Source organism: Monodon monoceros, unplaced genomic scaffold (genome assembly GCF_005190385.1).
Source record: "Monodon monoceros isolate NGI ecotype Baffin Bay Population unplaced genomic scaffold, NGI_Narwhal_1 Super_Scaffold_3, whole genome shotgun sequence".
In the NCBI taxonomy this organism is placed as follows: domain Eukaryota; kingdom Metazoa; phylum Chordata; class Mammalia; order Artiodactyla; family Monodontidae; genus Monodon; species Monodon monoceros.
Window position 1 is genome coordinate 42,569,995 of NW_021703780.1, and position 19,795 is coordinate 42,589,789.

The 19,795-nt window shown below is 37.4% G+C and overlaps 1 protein-coding gene across 3 annotated transcripts in view; it reads right to left on the bottom strand.

Moving 5' to 3' along the window:
- The window catches only part of HMGCLL1 (3-hydroxymethyl-3-methylglutaryl-CoA lyase like 1), a 136,907-nt gene extending 118,701 nt beyond the window's left edge, over nucleotides 1–18,206 (bottom strand). Inside the window, exon 1 of one of the 3 annotated variants that reach the window (XM_029243520.1) lies at nucleotides 17,990–18,206. In XM_029243520.1, the coding sequence (XP_029099353.1) occupies nucleotides 17,990–18,097 (108 nt within the window). In that variant the 5' untranslated portion in view covers nucleotides 18,098–18,206. The remainder of the gene's footprint in view (nucleotides 1–17,989) is intronic. The other 2 variants (XM_029243519.1, XM_029243518.1) reach the window with 2 other exon arrangements.
- Nucleotides 18,207–19,795: the final 1,589 nt, after the last annotated feature.

The following is a 19,795-nucleotide window of genomic DNA, read 5'->3' on the forward strand; positions in this document are numbered from 1 at the left end:
AGGAGGCTTGCTGCTCTTGGCTAGCCAGCTCGCGTCAGGGAATATTGGGGCAAGGCGCTAGCAGCTGCCAGGACAGTTTGTCCAGAGGACCTTCCCTTCAGAGTTCCCTGAAGCGGCACCAGCTACCCCAGCGCTTGGCGGTTGAGGCCAGGAACCGACCAACTTCCATTTGGGGCTACGAGTTGACGGACTCGATTTGATTCTGGAGGGAGACGGGGTTGCACTACAAGAAGCTCCTGGCTCACCCCTGGTTCCTGACCAACACGTGGCCAGAGAAATTGGGAAGAAGCCTCTGAAGAGGCTCTTGTGGCCTACCACTGAATGAAGCAGATCCTGACTCAGTATTTCAGTAGAGTGTTCCAGAAGCCCTCCTTGAGGAATGTACTAAAAAATCAGCTTCAGAAACCAAAATAACTAAACAGACATTGCAGTAAGAAATACTGTGTGCAACGCCGACCTCTGCCGCCGCAGGCTCGCCCCGCACTCCGTGCCCCTCGCTCTCCACCCCCCCGCCTGACTGAGCCAGAGCCCCCGAATCAGCGTTTCTTTTAATCCCGTCCTGTCTGAGCGAAAAACAGACGCCCTCCGGCGACCTACATGCAGAGGCGGGGCCAAATCCAAAGCTAAGCCCCTGGGAGCTGTGAGAACAAAGAAGAGAAAGGGAAATCTCTCCCAGCAGCCTCAGAAGCAGCGGACTAAAGCTCCACAATCAACTAGATGTACCTGCATCTGTGGAATACATGAATAGACAACGAGTCATCCCAAATTGAGGAGGTGGACTTTGAGAGCAAGATTTATGATTTTTTCCCCTTTTCCTCTTTTTGTGAGTGTGTATGTGTATGCTTCTGTGTGAGATTTTGTCAGTATAGCTTTGCTTCCACCATTTGTCCTAGGGTTCTATCCGTCCGTTTTTTTGTTGTTTTTTTTAAAAATTTTTTTGTAATAATTATTTTTTATTTTAATAACTTTATTTTACTTTATCTTCTTTCTTTCTTTCTTTTTCCTTCCTTCCCTCCTTCCTTCCTTCCTTCCTCCCTCCCTCCCTCCCTCCTTTCTCTTTCCTTCTTTTCTTCTTTCTTTCTTCCTTCCTTCCTTCCTTCCTTCCTTCCTTTCTTTCTTTCTTTCTTTCTTTCTTCCTACTGCTACTAATTCTTTCTCTCTACTTTTTCTCCCATTTATTCTGTGCCATGTGGATGAAAGGCTCTTGGTGCTGCAGCCAGGAGTGTGTACTGTGCCTCTGAGGTGGGAGAGCCAACTTCAGGACACTGGTCAACAAGAGACCTTCCAGCTCCACATAATATTAAACGGCGGAAATCTCCCAGTGACCTCCATCTTAACACCAGCACCCAGCTTCACTCAACGACCAGCAAGCCACAGTGCTAGACAACCTATGCCAAACAACTAGCAAAACAGGAACACAACCCCACCCATTAGCAGAGAGGCTGCCTAAAATCATAATAAGTCCATAGACACCCCAAAACACACCACCAGAGGTGGACCTGCCCACCAGAAAGCAAGATCCAGCCTCATCCACCAGAACACAGGCACTAGTCCCCTCCACCAGGAAGCCTACACAACCCACTGAACCAACCTTAGACACTGGGGACAGACACCAAAAACAACGGGAACTACAAACCTGCAGCCTGCAAAAAGGAGACCCCAAACACAGTAAGATAAGCAAAATGAGAAGACAGAAACACACACCGCAGATAAAGGAGCAAGATAAAAGCCCACCAGACCTAATAAATGAAGAGGAAATAGGCAGTCTACCTGAAAAAGAATTCAGAATAATGATAGTAAAGATGATCCAAAATCTTGGAAATAGAATAGACAAAATGCAAGAAACATTTAACAAGGACCTAGAAGAACTAAAGATGAAACAAACAATGATGAACAACTCAATAAATGAAATTAAAAATACTCTAGATGGGATCAACAGCAGAATAACCGAGGCAGAAAACGGATAAGCGACCTGGAAGATAAAATAGTGGAAATAACTACTGCAGAGAAGAATAAAGAAAAAAGAATGAAAAGAACTGAGGACAGTCTCAGAGACCTCTGGGACAACATTAAACCCACCAACATTCGAATTATAGGGGTTCCAGAAGAAGAAGAGAAAAAGAAAGGGACTGAGAAAATATTTGAAGAGATTATAGTTGAAAACTTCCCTAATATGGGAAAGGAAATAGTTAACCAAGTCCAGGAAGCACAGAGAGTTCCATACAGGATAAAACCAAGGAGAAATATGCCAAGACACATATTAATCAAACTGTCAAAAATTAAATACAAAGAAAGCATATTAAAAGCAGCAAGGGAAAAACAACAAATAACATACAAGGGAATCCCCATAAGGTTAACAGTTGATCTTTCAACAGAAATTCTGCAAGCCAGAAAGGAGTGGTAGGACATATTTAAAGTGATGAAAGGGAAAAACCTACAACAAAGATTACTCTACCCAGCAAGGGTCTCATTCAGATTAGACTGAGAAATTAAAACCTTTACAGATAAACAAAAGTTAAAAGAATTCAGCACCACCAAATCAGCTTTACAAAAACTGCTAAAGGAACTACTCTATGCAGAAAACACAAGAGAAGGAAAAGACCTATAAAAACAAACCCAAAACAATTAAGAAAATGGTAATAGGAACATACATATCGATAATTACCTTAAATGTAAATGGACTAAATGCTCCAACCAAAAGACATAGACTGGCTGAATGGATACAAAAACAAGACCCGTACATATACTGTCTACAAGAGACCCACTTCAGACCTAGAGACACATACAGACTGAAAGTAAGGGGATGGAAAAAGATATTCCATGCAAATGGAAACCAAAAGAAAGCTGGAGTAGCAATTCTCATATCAGACAAAATAGACTTTAAAATAAAGACTATTACAAGAGACAAAGAAGGACACTACATAATGATCAAGGGATCGATCCAAGAAGAAGATATAACAATTGTAAATATTTATGCACCCAACATAGGAGCACCTCAATACATAAGGCAGATACTAACAGCCATAAAAGGGGAAATTGACAGTAACACATTCATAGCAGGGGACTGTAACACCTCACTTTCACCAATGGACAGATCATCCAAAATGAAAATAAATAAGGAAACACAAGCTTTAAATGATACATTAAACAAGACGGACTTAATTGATATTTATAGGACATTCCATCCAGAAACAACAGAATACACATTTTTCTCAAGTGCTCATGGAACATTCTCCAGGATAGATCATATCTTGGGTCAAAAATCAAGCCTTGGTAAATTTAAGAAAATTGAAATTGTATCAAGTATCTTTTCTGACCACAATGCTATAAGACTAGATATCAATGACAGGAAAAGATCTGTAAAAAATACAAACACATGGAGGTTAAACAGTACACTACTTACTAACGAAGTGATCACTGAAGAAATCAAAGAGGAAATTAAAAAACTCTAGAAACAAATGACAATGGAGACACGACGACCAAAACGTATGGGATGCAGCAAAAGCAGTTCTAAGAGGGAAGTTTATAGCAATACAAGCTCATCTTAAGAAACAGGAAACATCTCGAATAACCTTACACCTAAAGCAATTAGAGAAAGAAGAAAAAAAAAAAAAAAACCAAAGTTAGCAGAAGGAAAGAAATCATAAAAATCAGATCAGAAATAAAAGAAATGAAGGAAACAATAGCAAAGATCAATAAAACTAAAAGCTGGTTCTTTGAGAAGACAAAAAAATTTGATAAAGCATTAGCCAGAATCATCAAGAAAAAAAGGGAGAAGACTCAAATCAAAAGAATTAGAAATGAAAAAGGAGAAGTAACAACTGACACTGCAGAAATACAAAAGATCATGAGAGATTACTACAAGCAACTCTATGCAAATAAAATGGACAACCTGGAAGAAATGGACAAATTCTTAGAAATGCACAACCTGCCAAGACTGAATCAGGAAGAAATAGAAAACATGAACAGACCAATAACAAGCACTGAAATTGAAACTGTGATTAAAAATCTTCCAACAAACAAAAGCCCAGGACCGGATGGCTTCACAGGTGAATTCTATCAAACATTTACAGAAGAGTGAACACCTATCCTTCTCAAACTCTTCCAAAATATAGCAGAGGCAGGAACACTCCCAAATTCATTCTACGAGGCCACCATCACCTTGATACCAAAACCAGACAAGGATGTCACAAAGAAAGAAAACTACAGGCCCATATCACTGATGAACATAGATGTAAAAATCCTCAACAAAATACTAGCAAACAGAATCCAAAAGCACATTAAAAGGATCATACTCCATGATCAAGTGGGGTTTATTCCAGGAATTCAAGGATTCTTCAATATACACAAATCAATCAATGTGATAAACCATATTAACAAATTGAAGGAGAAAAACCATATAGTCATCTCAATAGATGCAGAGAAAGCTTTCGACAAAATTCAACATGCATTTATGGTAAAAACCCTGCAGAAAGTAGGCATAGAGGGAACTTTCCTCAACATAATAAAGGCCATATATGACAAACCACAGCCAACATCATCCTCAATGGTGAAAAACTGAAAGCATTTCCACTAAGATCAGGAACAAGACAAGGTTGCCCACTCTCACCGCTCTTATTCAACATAGTTTTGGAAGTTTTAGTCACAGCAATCAGAGAAAAAAAGGAAATAAAAGGAATCGAAATCAGAAAAGAAGAAGGAAAGCTGTCACTGTTTGCAGATGACATGATACTATACATACAGAATCCTAAAAATGCTACCAAAAAACTACTAGAGCTAATCAATGAATTTGGTAAAGTAGCAGGATACAAAATTCATGCACAGAAATCTCTGGCATTCCTATACACTAATGATGAAAAATCTGAAAGTGAAATCAAAGAAAACACTCCCATTTATGATTGCAACAAAAAGAATAAAATATCTAGGAATAAACCTACCCAAGGAGACAAAAGACCTGTATGAAGAAAATTATAAGACAATGATGAAAGAAATTAAAGATGATACAAATAGATGGAAAGATATACCATGTTCTTGGATTGGAAGAATCTGTATTGTGAGAATGACTATACTACCCAAAGCAATCTACAGATTCAATGCGATACCTACCAAACTACCACTGGCATTTTTCACAGAACTAGAACAAAAAATTCCAAAATTTTTATGGAAACACAGAAGACCCCGAATAGCCAAAGCAATCTTTAGAACGAAAAATGGAGCTGGAGGAATCAGGCTCCCTGACTTCAGACTGTACTACAAAGCTACAGTAATCAAGACAGTATGGTACTGGCACAAAAACAGAAAGATAGATTAATGGAACAGGATAGAAAGCCCAGAGATAAACCCACACACATATGGTCACCTTATCTTTGAAAAAGGATGCAGGAATGTACAGTGGATAAAGGACAGCCTCTTCAGTAAGTGGTGCTGGGAAAACTTGACAGGTACATGTGAAAGTATGAGATTAGATCACTTGCTAACACCATACACAAAAATAAGCTCAAAATGGATTAAAGACGTAAATGTAAGGCCAGAAACTGTCAAACTCTTAGAGGAAAACATAGGCAGAACACTCTATGACATAAATCACAGCAAGATCCGTTTTGACCCACCTCCTAGAGAAATGGAAATAAAAACAAAAATAAACAAATGGGACCGAATGAAACTTCAAAGCTTTTGCACAGTAAAGGGAACCATAAACAAGATGAAAAGAGAACCCTCAGAATGGGAGAAAATATTTGCAAATGAAGCAACTGACAAAGGATTAATCCCCAAAATTTACAAGCAGCTCATGCAGCTCAATAACAAAAAAACAAACAACACAATCCAAAAATGCGCAGAAGACCTAAATAGACATTTCTCCAAAGAAGATATACAGACTGCCAACAAACACATGAAAGAATGCTCAACATCATTAATCATTAGAGAAATGCAAATCAAAACTACAATGAGATATCATCTCTCACCGGTCAGAATGGCCATCATCAAAATATCTAGAAACAATAAATGCTGGAGAGGGTGTGGAGAAAAGGGAACACTCTTGCACTGCTGTTGGGAATGTGAATTGGTACAGCCACTATGGAGAACAGTATGGAGGTTCCTTAAAAAAACTACAAATAGAGCTACCATATGACCCAGCAATCCCACTACTGGGCATATACCCTGAGAAAACCATAATTCCAAAAGAGTCATGTACCAAAATGTTCATTGCAGCTCTATTTACAATAGCCCGGAGATGGAAACAACCTAAGTGTCCCTCATCGGATGAATGGATAAAGAAGATGTGGCACATATATACAATGGAATATTATTCAGCCATAAAAAGAAACAAAATTGAGCTATTTGTAATGAGGTGGATAGACCTAGAGTCTGTCATACAGAGTGAAGTAAGTCAGAAAGAGAAAGACAAATATCATATGCTAACACATATATATGGAATTTATGAAAAAAAAAATGTCATGAAGTACCTAGGGGTAAGACAGGAGTAAAGACACAGACCTACTAGAGAATGGACTTGAGGATATGGGGAGTGGGAAGGGTGAGCTGTGACAAAGCGAGAGAGAGACATGGACATATATACACGACCAAACGTAAGGTAGATAGCTAGTGGGAAGAAGCCGCATAGCACAGGGAGATCAGCTCGGTGCTTTGAGACCGCCTGGAGGGGTGGGATAGGGAGAGTGGGAGGGAGGGAGACGCAAGAGGGAAGAGATATGGGAACATATGTATATGTATAACTGATTCACTTTGTTATAAAGCAGAACCTAGCACACCATTGTAAAGCAATTATACCCCAATAAAGATGTTAAAAAAACAAAAAAGCTAGATTCTACTTTTTTTTGACCTTTACAATGATAGCCGATAGCCATGAAAGAAAATAATAGACTTTCAAGTTTCCAAAATGAACACATGAATTTAAAAAACAGACATTCTATTCCAATACAAAAAATAAATAAGAGTGAAAGCTACTAATTCTTGTTTACAAAAATAATAGCTTTGATATAATTAAATACATATTTTTGCCATTTAGAAAGTCAATGAATGTGGCTTAAACCAGCTGAAGTTTACTCTATGAATGAATTTTTACTATATCCAAACTAATTTATTCTGCAAACATTTACCACGATCTAAGTACTTAAGTCTTCTGGATAACAGAAAAGGTAAATAAAACATAGTTTCGCTCCTTGAGAAGGCCTCAGTCTAGCACTGCAAATACTACATATTTACTAAAGAGATGTTTCCACCTACTCAACCATCTTTGGGAAGGAACTGGGCTTCAATGCAGAAAACAAACATGGGTCCACCGAGCAGTATTCAAGAACTGGGGTTGGCAGGGGCAGCAGTGAAGAACACAAAGAAATACTTATAAGAAAAAGTTTCACCACAAGTAAAAGGCGAGTATTCATCTTCAAATCAAGTATGAAAGTAATAATAAGGAAATTTTTTAAATTAGGGATCTTTAAATTATTATTTTTTGTAAAAGATTAGATATATGAAAAATAGATACATACTTAGATAGATACATAGATTGATTGATTGATTGATTGATGGATGACAGATAGATGATAGATGGATGATAGATAGATTGATTTATTGATGGATGGACGATGCATGAAAGATGATAGATAGATAAATAGGTAGATGACAGATGCGTGAAAGAAAGAAAGATAGATAGATGACAGATAGGTGATAGATAGATATAGTTAAGGCAATATTTAACATTAGGGACCTTTAAATTATTTTTTTATGATAGACAGATGATAGATTGATGATAGATATATAGATTGATTGATGGATGGATGATAGAGATAGATGATATATGGATGACAGATATGTAGTTGATGCAGCTACAGATTGATAAACACAGATACAGATACAGATTGTTATGTTATATTCACACACATATATATTTACCACATAGACTACAATCATCATCACTAACTCCCCCGGCCCTGAATTAGAATAAATGTACAGGCTTGTGTTGAACTGAATTGCAAGAAAGGATTGTGGGGGGTGGGGGTGAGGGGAAGTGGTCCAAATAAAAAGCAAAGCCAAGAAATGAGCTTTCAGAGGAACACAGCAATGAAGAATGAAAATGTGGCCTGAGCTGCACCCTTGGGACAGAATCTCCAGTGGTTCTACCTCCCATGTGACACTTGGCCCTCCTGCCCCACAGCATCCTCACCACCCGGCAAGCGCCAGGGCCAGGGTATAGCTCTTTCCCTCCCTGGAGCAGGTGGAGAAGTGTCAGCTCCTCCCTTCTAGAGCATGATTGCAACTCACAGCTCCAGCCCCTTCATCACTACCTAGAAACAACAGCTTTCACTTAAGTTTTATATTTTTCAGAGAGCTTTTCCATTCTTGCTAATCTTGGCTTTTACATAAATTACATGAAAAAAAAAGTCCAAAATATGCCTCTAGGAACCTGAATAACTTTTAAAATTATCCTCCAGTAAAATTCAAGTAAAAATCAGTCAAATTTCAGAATGAATGTGTTTAGAAATAATATCTGGTGATCAATATTTAGTTTCTATGAGAAAAGAACATAAACATTGGCTCATACATATGGTTAGATCAAGGAGAAGAAATCCCCAAACACCTAAGCCTTCATCTAGGAATGAATTCTGATCACTATGAAAAGGAAGATGGTCCCAAAGGGAGAAATGGCAAACTCCTGGTAATTTAAAGACAACTTCCTGCCTGCAGAATGATTACGATTACACTGTTGGAAAATATGCCAATGTTTAGAAATGTCCTGGATGGTCTCATTAAAGCATCCCCATGTAATTGTCCGGTAAGGACCACAGAATCAAATATCCACATGCACAGGAAGATAACCTGGGTGCCCGAGGTAGTTAAGTATATGAGTAAAGAGTACAAATCCTGTTTAAGGCATTCATATGTACTTATCTTTTAAGTGTAGTCTTGATCAAACAAAACATTTCCAGAGGTTAAATATGGCTCACCTGTGTAGCAGCAAATTTGCATCTCCTACTTAAACTAACAATTGTGAGACCAGGAAACTTGTTTTCTTGTGTTGCTTTTACTGTGAGGTCTTCAAGCAGGCTGGACAACACTTTCAAATCAGAATTTCTGCTAAAATGATATTCCCCACATATATGAGTTTGTACAATCTCTTTTAAATACCATCTGCTCCATAAAAGTGACCCATCAAGTTATGGGTCTGCACAGTCTAGCCCCTTGGTTGATGAGGGAAAATCAAAAGAAACAAAAATAAAAGCTAAACTTGGAAGAGGAAAATGAAGAAAGAAGAAAGGGTCAGGGAAAGTTACAGCCCAGGGTGAATAAGCAGAAAGGAAGCCAGAAGACTTGGAGGAGCTCAGAGCTAATGAAAAAAACAAGAACACAGGGCAGGGGGAGGAAAGGATGTGAAAGCCAGCTGGAAGGAAAGAAAGCAAGGAAGAGAGGAGCTAACAGAAATCCAAGGACAGAAAGTATTGGAGATGGGAGGGAACAGGAAATTTATTGGAAACCAAGTTGTTTTTCCTTATGCATCCAATGCAATTCTATTCCAGGCAGAACTCTAGTCTCACCTTCAAAGAGGAGAGAAGGGAAGTCAAAACTCATAGGAACCTTTCATGGGCTGGAGCCAGGAGCTCTCAGAAGACAGATTAGAGGAAACATGAGCCTACAGCTGACCCTTTGACAGAAGATACAGAGATGAAGGGGCAGCAGCATCACTCAGTCCAGCATTTCCCAAAAGGTAGGTGAAGCAAAAACAGTGAGAGCTGGGCTCCAACACAGAGCTACTGAATCTGAATTTCTAGCACATTTAATAAACACCTCCATTGACTCCTATCACCAGAAAGGTCAGGAAGCACTGGTATAGTGGTGAAAACTGGGAGCTCTGGAACCTCAGCTGACTGAATTCAATTCCTAGATCATCAACTACTGACCATGAACAAATTATTTAATGTTTCTGTATCCCAGCTACTAAACCTATAAAATGGATTGTTATGGGGACTGAGTTATGGCATGTAAAGCAGTTAGGCAGTGCCCAATGCATATTGAATATGAACCAGGAATGAATCAAGACAAAGCAAAAGATAGCATTGTAAAGAAAAGGTTAATAAGAAGAAGAAAATATTTTTACCCACTTCAGGGCCATTAAATGGAAAGATCCGAAATAATCTCATATCAATAGAGATAAAATACTGTAAATTTAATCACTCATTGATTCATTCATTCATTTAACAAATTTTATTGACCTATGTCACACATAAGGAGGGAGTAAATAGCATACTGTTTCCCCAAAGCAAGATACTTAATTTAGGCAGCATATTAATTTTTATCTTAAAAAAATATCTTTCACAATTTTTACTTAGAGTGAAAATCATTATGTCAGTTTTTCTGTAAAATATTATTTTTCATGAAGCAGCCAATCTTTTAATTCAATTTTTGGACTTTAAATTGTTACTCTATACAAAGTTCAAGCTATAAGATGAATAAGTTCTAGGAATCTAAGGCACAGCATAGTGATTAACACTACAGTTAATAATATATTATATCCTTGAAAGCTGCTAAGAGAGTAAATCTTAAATGGTCTCAGCACAAAAAAGAAATGGTAATTATGTGATGTGATGCAGATGCTAGCCAATGCTATGGTGACAATCATTTTGCAATATATGAATGTATCAAATTTGTATACCTTAAACTTACACAATGTTATATGTCAATTATATCTCAATAAAGCTTGAAAAATAAATACACAAATTGTTACTGTCAACAGTTTGCATATTACCTGGAATGTAACCACTTCAAAAGCTTTGTAATATGGTAAATGAATATATTTTTTCAATTCCAATTATATTGCAAAATAGGTGTTCTTTTAATATTTCCCCTGTTATATTAGTAATTTTTTAACTAGCTTGTTCAGAACAAACTTCTCACAGAGAACCAGAAAATCTGGTGAAAATATTAGTGAAAAACACTTCTTTGATAGCCTTTGGAGTCTCCAAGGGAGGGTGTACTTCAGTGGCCAAGATACTCGCAGAAGAAAAACACAAAGGGGTGATACCAAAATTCAGCATGAACTTTCCTCTTGAGGCATTCGCCAATTCTATGCAATCAGGTGAGAAGCTGAGAAGAGCATCAGAGCCTCCAGGGGTCTTAGAAGTTGGAGAGGAAATATTTTTGAGTTCAGGTTCAACAAGGAGAAGACATTCTGGTAAACACTCTAGGCTTTTAGTTAGAACCCCTGGAGAGCAACAAAATAAAAGTAAGCGTGAATAGAAAAGACAAGCCCTCACAAATGAAGTAGGTCCAGCCTTGAATCAGCTAAACATCTGATTGGCTTAAGGTAAGCTACCCTTGCACTTATTGCCTGTTAGAAGCAAAAGATAATCAATCCTTCCTGCACCTCACACCCATCGGAATGGCTATTACCAAAATGACAAGAAATAAGTGTTGGTGAGCATGTGGAGAAAAGGGAACCCTTGTGCAATGGGAATGTAAATTGGTGCAGTCGCTATGGAAAACAGCATGAAGGTTCCTCAAAAAATTAAAAATAAAACTGTCATATGATTCAGCAATTCTGCTTCTAGCTATTTATCCCAAGGAAAGGAAATCATTGTCTTGAACAGATATCTGCACCCCCATGTTCATTGCAGCACTCTTTGCAATAGCCAAGATGTGAAAACAACCCAAGTACCCATTGACAGATGAATGGATAAAGAAAATATGGTGTATATATCTACACAAAGGCATATTATTCAGTCATAAAAAGAAGGAAATCATGCCATTTGCTACCTGATGGACCCTGAGGGTATTATGCTAAGCAAAATAAGTCACACAGAAAGAGACAAGTACTTATATGTGGAATCTTAAAAAAACAAAATTAGATACAGAGAACAGACTGGTCGTTGCCAGAGACAGGGTGTAGAGGGTGGGCAAAAGGGAGTGGGGGGAAGGTAATCATTTCTGGAGGACAGTATGACTCAGAGCCTCAAATTATGTCTATAACATTTTCATAACAGGTGTCTAACCTAAACTGAAAAATTAGTAGGCATTGCAAGAGGAAAGATACATGAAAGAGACCCACTGGAGATCTGAATATTGGAGTTACCAGACATGGAACTTAAAATAACTGATAAGTATTCAAGAATTCTTGATAAGATGGAGAATTGTGGCAGAGAGCTAAAAATTGGTTTTAAAAACCATATAGAAGTCCATTAATTCAAAAGTATAACTAAAATTAAGAACTCACATTAAATCAGCAGCAAATTAGACAAAGCTAAAGAGGGTATTAGTGAAATGGAATAGGTGAGAAAAAATATTCAGACTGAACATGGTGAGAAACAAAAGATAAAAAAATACAAAAAATGAGTATATGAAATAAATGGGTCACAAGGAACATTCTAAGATTCTTCAAGCTATAGGTCCAAGTTGGGGGGTGGTTAAAAAAGAGACAGAAGCAATAGTTGAAGAGAATTGATTGAAAAATTTCCAAAACATATGGAAGCCAACAAGCATCAAGATCCAAGAAGTGCTATGAATCATTATCAGATATAAAGAAACCACCTGTAGACTCATCATAGTCATACTGTTGGAAACCAAAGATAACAAGAAGAGAATGAAAGATATATTATCATCAAAGAACTAAAAGTAAAACTAACAGCTGATTTCCCTCTGGTTTGTCTCTGGTTTCCATTTTATCTGTTGAGAAATCTGCATTTCGTACTGCTGTCATGTCATGTATTCTAATTCTTTATATGGAACATATATTTATACTCAATATTCATTATATTTATGCACATTGCACACATATTTACATAAATGTAATTCAAGCAAAGAAAAACTGAAAGAAATTATCACCACCAGATTTTTACTAAAGAAAGTATTAAAGCAAATATTTCTAGTTGAAGGGAAATAATTTCAGATGAAAGAATGGAGATGAAGAAAGCAATAAAGAGCAAAGGAAAGAGGAAATATGTGCATAGATATAAATGTATATTGACTATAAATACATATTACAAATATACCATATAGAAAATTAATATATACAACAACAATATAGAAAGCGAAGGCAGTAAAGGGAGTTAAATTATCATATTTTTAATAAGTTGCAATAGAACTAATTTATATAATGTTTTAGTAAGTCAAGGTTGTACGTTGACATCTTATAGGTAGCAACTACCAGTACCATAAAAACAGTACATAACTAACAAGCCAACCCAAGGGAAAAATGAATTTTAAAATTTACATAATTTCAAAATAAGTCATAAAAAAGAGAAACAGGGCAGTAAAGGACAAAAGAACACCTGAGACAAACAGAAAACAAACAGTGCAATGGTATTTTGGTTCCTTTCTGAAAATTCCTCCCCACTCACTCTAAGGTATTTTGTAAATGTACTAACAGCTTCAGAGTTGTAAACTGAAAAGCATATAGTTACTTTAATTTTTTAATTAAATTTAAGCAAAAATATTGTACATTCCAATTAAATTCAAGTGACGGTTTAACACTAAATACTTGGAATCATAATATTTGCTGACAGCAAATGTAACTTAAAGGATCAGGATATAATGTAAAATAACTATAAATTTAATCTCACAAAGTCTACAATTTTGTCTTTAAAAAACTAATATATTTTAAGTGTTGTTTATGATAGAATTTAGGTCCTTAGGAATTTTATTGCTGTAACGGGGTATTAATACATGAAGATATTTAGCTACTGCTTAAGCAGCACTTGGAAATCAAAGAAGGACTACTTTACAGGGAACCTAAATTTTAATCCAAACTTTAAACCACGAGTTAAGCCAGCTTCATCATATCCATTTTAACAGAGACAAATATAGAAAATAAAACAGGCCCTAAGAGATAGCTTGAACCATAGAAGGATCAATTTTAACCTCCTGGTCTATTAAGGAAATCTGAAAAACCAATGCCATTAGTTACAAAAAAAAAAAAGAGAGGAAGAGAACTAAAGAATTTAATTAGTGGAGCTGTGGTAGTGCAAGCCTTTAATTCACATTGACCCATTTTATGTTTGGTAATAAATTGCTAAACTTCAAATGTGTATATTTGTACTTACACACACACAATATTTAATTTTATCTTAATAATATATTGGTAGCAGAAAAAGGGCTAGGTTTTGAATCTTTCTATTGACTAGCACAGTATTCTTTCAAAATAGAGCGCTCTGTCTGTCCCAACTGCAGCCAAATTATTTCAAAACTTAGGGGTCCTGCCCATGATTCCCTCTGCCAGATTTAACAGTGGAGAAATAGTTAAGCTCTGTGAATCTTTTAACAGCTTCCAGAATCCATTTTCAACTCTTTCCCCATCAAAGTATGACTAGATTCTATAAAAAGATAACACACAACCCAAACGTCCATCTACATATGAATGGATAAAGAAGATGTGGTACATATATACAATGGAATATTACTCCACCATTAAAAAGAATGAAATAATGCCATTTGCAGCAACATGCATGGAACTGCAGATTATCATACTAAGTGAAGTAAGTCAGAAAAAGACAAATATCACATGCTATCACTTGTATGTGGAATCTAAAAAAAAAATGATACAAATGAACTTATTTACAAAACAGAAATAGACTCATAGGCATAGAAAATAATCTTACAGTTACCAAAGGGGAAATCAGGGTGAGAGATAAATTAGGAGCTTGGGATTAGCAAATACAATCTACTATATATAAAATAGATAAACAACAAGGTTTTATTGTATAGCACAGGGAACTATATTCAATATCTTTTAATAACCTAAATTGGAAAAGAATCTGAAAACGAATAGATACATATACATATGTGTATGTGTAACTGAATTGCTTTGCTGTACACTGGAAACTAACACACCATTATAAATCAACTATAGTTCAATAAAAAAAGGTAAAACACAAACAGTAATAATACCCATCTAACAGCACTAAGACCAAACTTTATTGACACCTGTCTTAATTCTCATCACTTTGGCATTCACATAACAAATAGTTAGCATTTTATTACAATGTGCTAATCATTGTTTTGGACCCTAAAAAGTGCTATGAAGGATTTCACATTCCGCATAAATCTGAGATGCTTATGCCCTAGAAGGAAAAACATCCATTCATTTGTTCATTCAACAAGTATTCATTGGCCATTAAAAACTAATCAGACATTTTGTTCATTGCTGAGGATTTTGTGGTGGAATTTTTCCTTACTTTTATGATACTTAGAGTCCGGTAGGGAATTAAACATAAAATGATCACAACAATAAATGTAAAATTCACATTATTTGTAATGAATAGTGCAAAGTAAGATAACAAGAAATGCTTGCCTTGAGAGTCTGGGAAAGATTTCATGAGGAAGCAACATTTGAGTTGAGAGCTCAAGGTTAGTTATTTGAAAAGAATCTTCCTAGCAGAGAGGAAAACAGGTAAAGATCATGTTTCCAGAGGAAAGAGGATTGGAAAACTCAAAAGAAGGACACAGTGGCAAGGATAAGAGAACATAGCTTAAGAGGATGCTGCAGAGAGATGCAATGAAGAGATCACCTGAGGCTTCCAAGAACACATTAAAGATTTTGCTTGCTATTCATTCCTAAAAGCAATGAGAATTCACAGAAGGTTGTGAAACGGGAGAATAGCATGATTCTGTGTAAAACAGAGAACTTCTCCCAACTAGCTGTAGAAACAATAGGTTGAAGGATCGCAAGAGTCTAGTAGTTCATTGGAGAGAGAATGCCACTTTAAAATTGATAGCAGCAGTAGAGTTGGAAAAACAGATGGATCTGTGAGAAATTCGAGGTAAAATTGCAGGACTTAGTGATACTTTGGTTATGGGGGAAAGAAGGAAAAGAGCTCTTGGTTTGTGCTTCCAGGGCTGAATGAATTGCAATGGCATACCCTGTGATAGAAAATTCTAGAGAATGTCTGGGGTTGGAAGGGGAAGAAGAACGTGATTCCAATTTTGCAAATGTTGGGTTTGAATTACTTTTGAGATACCCAGGTGATGATGTCAGGTGAGCAGGTGAACATCAGGACTGGAGCTTAAGAGAGAGATGGTAATATGAATCTGGAAGACATGGGTATACTAATAGTAAGAGGAACTGTGAGTGTGCGTAAAAAGTCATGAGGAATCTGAAGATTTACCCCTGAGCCAGTCTAGTTCTAGCCTGAGGAACCAGAGAGGTAGGGCTTAAAGCAGCAACAATGTTGTTAAACACAAGCCAAAGAAGAAGGTAAATTTCAGAGTGCAGTGTCACTGCTGCTGTGTATTCAATAGGACATGACCTAAAACATTACCATTTCACAACACTGGAACTAAAACAGAACTATGCATAAAATGCCATGAGAGCACAGAAAAAGGCCAGCAACTCTGGAAGGAGAAAAGGGTTGGTCAAAAGAAGTGATATTTAAGCTGTGTCTGAGGAATAAATAGGAGTTTCTCACTAAAGCAGTCCAGGGTTAAAACAGCAATATTTGGAGAAGGTATTGCTATTTCTCCAAAAAGGAACAAAAAGTCTTTATTAGGCTGATGCGTGTCCAAAAACCCTATTCCCCGCATTCCTAGATCAGTCATCCTAGTCATTTTCTTTCTTTTTTTCATCCTAGTCATTTTCAATTACCCTGTTTCCACATCCCTGCAAGGCAAAGTAGACATCCTCACCTAGCAGTCTAGCCTCTGTCATGTTCCCCAAAGCCCACAAAATTAGAATATGGGGGTCGCAGGAGAGAAAAATAATATTAACCCAGCAACAGAAGTCGTATAAAGTCTCAGACTTCGGGACTGGAAGGTAAGGATTCCTGATTCTGTAACAGAGTGAATATGAAGGTTATATTATCTTTATAATACAAAGATCAAATGAGAAGGCAGGAGAATTAAATAGAAGACAAGAGAACATACAGGAAGATAAAGAATTATTTTCCCTTTCTTGATTGTCAGCAACAGTCTTTGAGTCAGATGACCAGCGCCATCTTTTAAGTAATGAGGAGCAAAGTATCTTTTAGAGAATCCACAAACGCTGAACTCCAATCTGTAGAACTAAAATTACAATGCCACATATTGATACATTGAACTGAAAATACATTAACTATAAAGCTATAGAAAAATGGATGCCTAATATTAGAATAGTTGATTTTAAAACACAAATTTAAATTATGCTTACCCACTAAAATATTATGCTTAATACAAATTATTATTTTGTACATAGATGAATCAGTAATAAACATTTTTGTATCCACCAAAATTCAAAAAAATAATAGCTAAACCCTGAGTCTCCCTCCCTTTTCCCACGTTTTCACATTCACTTAACAATTACCACTGTTATTCCTTTGTGAAACTTTAAATTTTAAGCTCTTTTAAGGGAAAAGTCTATTTCTTTATATAGATTTTCTTCATTTACTTGCCATTTCCGGTTGAGAGTGCATTAAATCGCAAGTATGTGGATACTATACTCACTTGCCTAATAATTGTCTTAAAATGGGCTTTCAGGAATCAACATGGGAATACATTTTGGACTGAAATCGCTGTTATTTACCGTTTTTCCCCAGCTTGTTCAAGTGTGTTGAAGCATAAATACATTAGGGATAATTAATGATATGACGGATGATTTCATCCCACCGTGTTTTCCCAACCTTCTGTGTTGGCTTTGTTCCTTTTTCCGCCTCATATTCTGACAAATTCGTCGTCTTTGTCACACAATAATCAGGAGAAAACCGAAAAGAAGGGCGCTATCCTCGGAGGAGTGCTGTATATTACGACTCATCCCTTCCAAGGGAAACACAGAGAAGGAACAGTTTCCTTTAGGCGACCTGCACGTGGCCAAGATAGGGATTTTAGTGGGTCTGAGCTGCAGGGGTGGGTCTGCAATTCACCCCAGAGAGATGATGGGAAACCTTTTAAGGGGTGAGGTTTGACATTACAGAACTGTCGCAGGAAGGGCCCAGGGTGAGAGACTACACAAGAAGGGGAGAGGAGGCCTGGGGGATGACGAAAGAGGGTGGGGACCCCCTGGGCCGCGAGGTGGTACCTGCGCGGGCTCGAACGCCCCTGCCACTGAATCCCCGATCCAGAGATGCTCCCGGAGAAGTTGTTGGTAGCTGAGGCAGTGCTTCACCGCGGATGGCACGTTCCCCATGGCCAGGTCCGGGGCGGCTGTAGGCGATGGGAGAGAGCGGGGAGGAGAGAGATGCGGGCCGGGCGCGCGCTGCGGTCCCGCGCCGGCCCCCGAGCGCGCCTTCCGCCTCCCGCGCGCGCTGAGCCCGGCCCCGCTCTGTGTACTGCAGCGGCGCCAAGCCGAGAGCGCCCAGAGCAGGGCGCGCGGGAGACACCTGCGCGCACGCGGGCCACCCGGAGCCGAAGCGCGGAGGAGATATCCCCAGCATGGCGCGCCTGCCGCTCTGCACCCAGCAAGTAGGGCTGATCGCATCTGCACACGCCCCACTCACCGGCTTCTCACCTGGTTCAGAATCCACAGGGAAGAAAGGGTTAGGTCTCCATCAAAGGAAGAGGGTCTGCGTTTTCTTGTCTGGCAGTTTGCTCATTCCCAGCCTTTGGCGTCCACTGTAGATGCGTCTGGCCTTGAACTCACTTGAGTTTATCTTCATGATAATAAACTTGACATACACACACAGATTTAAAAGATAACCAACAAGGACCTACTGTATAGCGCAGGGAACTCTGCTCAATATTCTGCAATAACCTAAATGGGAAAAGAACTTGAAAAAGAATAGATGCATGTATTCGTACAACTGAATCACTTTTCTATACACCTGAAACTAACACAACATTGCTAATAAACTATACTCCAATATAAAATAAAAATTTAAAAATAAAGACATCAGTCATATTGGCTTAAGGCCCACCCAAACAACCCTTCAAATCAGAAAATCAACCTTGACACAGCACTACCATCCAATCTACATACCCCATGCAAATTTCACCAACTGTATCAACAGTGTCCCATTTGCTCAAAAAAAATAGTTATATTTTTTAAAAGCTCGATTTTTAAATATTATGAGACAGGAAATATGCTCAATATTTTGTAATAACCTGTAAGGGAAATTATATATATATATATATATATATATATATATATATATATATATATATATATATAAAACATAGAACACATGTATGTTATAACTTAGCCCATACATTTATACTACATATGCCAAGCTTCTGTTTTATTGTTTTCTTTGCTGTTTTTCTCTTTGCTTCTAATATTAAGGTTTTATATTTTGAATAAATGATGCAGATCCAAAGTCTTCATATGGAAGAATTTCTTTATGACCTTTCCTTTATTTCCTTGTTAGGGCCCCACCTTAGTTATTTCTGCAATGGTTTCTCTTTATATGAAATTATTATATCAATTATATCAATCTATGGCATATGCTAAAATAAATTTCTTGGAGAGTTAAAAATATCTGAATCATTTTGCTGTACACCTGAAACTAGCACAACATTGTAAATCAGCTATACTTCAATTTTTTTTTACAACATATGAACAAAAAAATAAATAAATATTCTGAGGCAGTTTGCAAGGTTAGAACACTTATATACAACAGTCTAATAAAGAAGAAAAGATAGAAGGTGGTAAATTAGGGGAGATGTCACAGATAACTCGGTAAGTCAGTCAGTTGCCAGTAAATGGGTAGTACACGTTAAGCACTGAAATGGAGTTCAGTTGTTTAAAGACACGCAGGGCACAAAATTATTGAAGCAGCTAAAGTGATTCAAACTGAAAAGTGTAAACATATCCTTACATCATTAGAAGAGCACTAGTCTTGAGTGGGGAGGTGTTGGGAAGATGGTCCTGGAACAGACCACCTCTCTG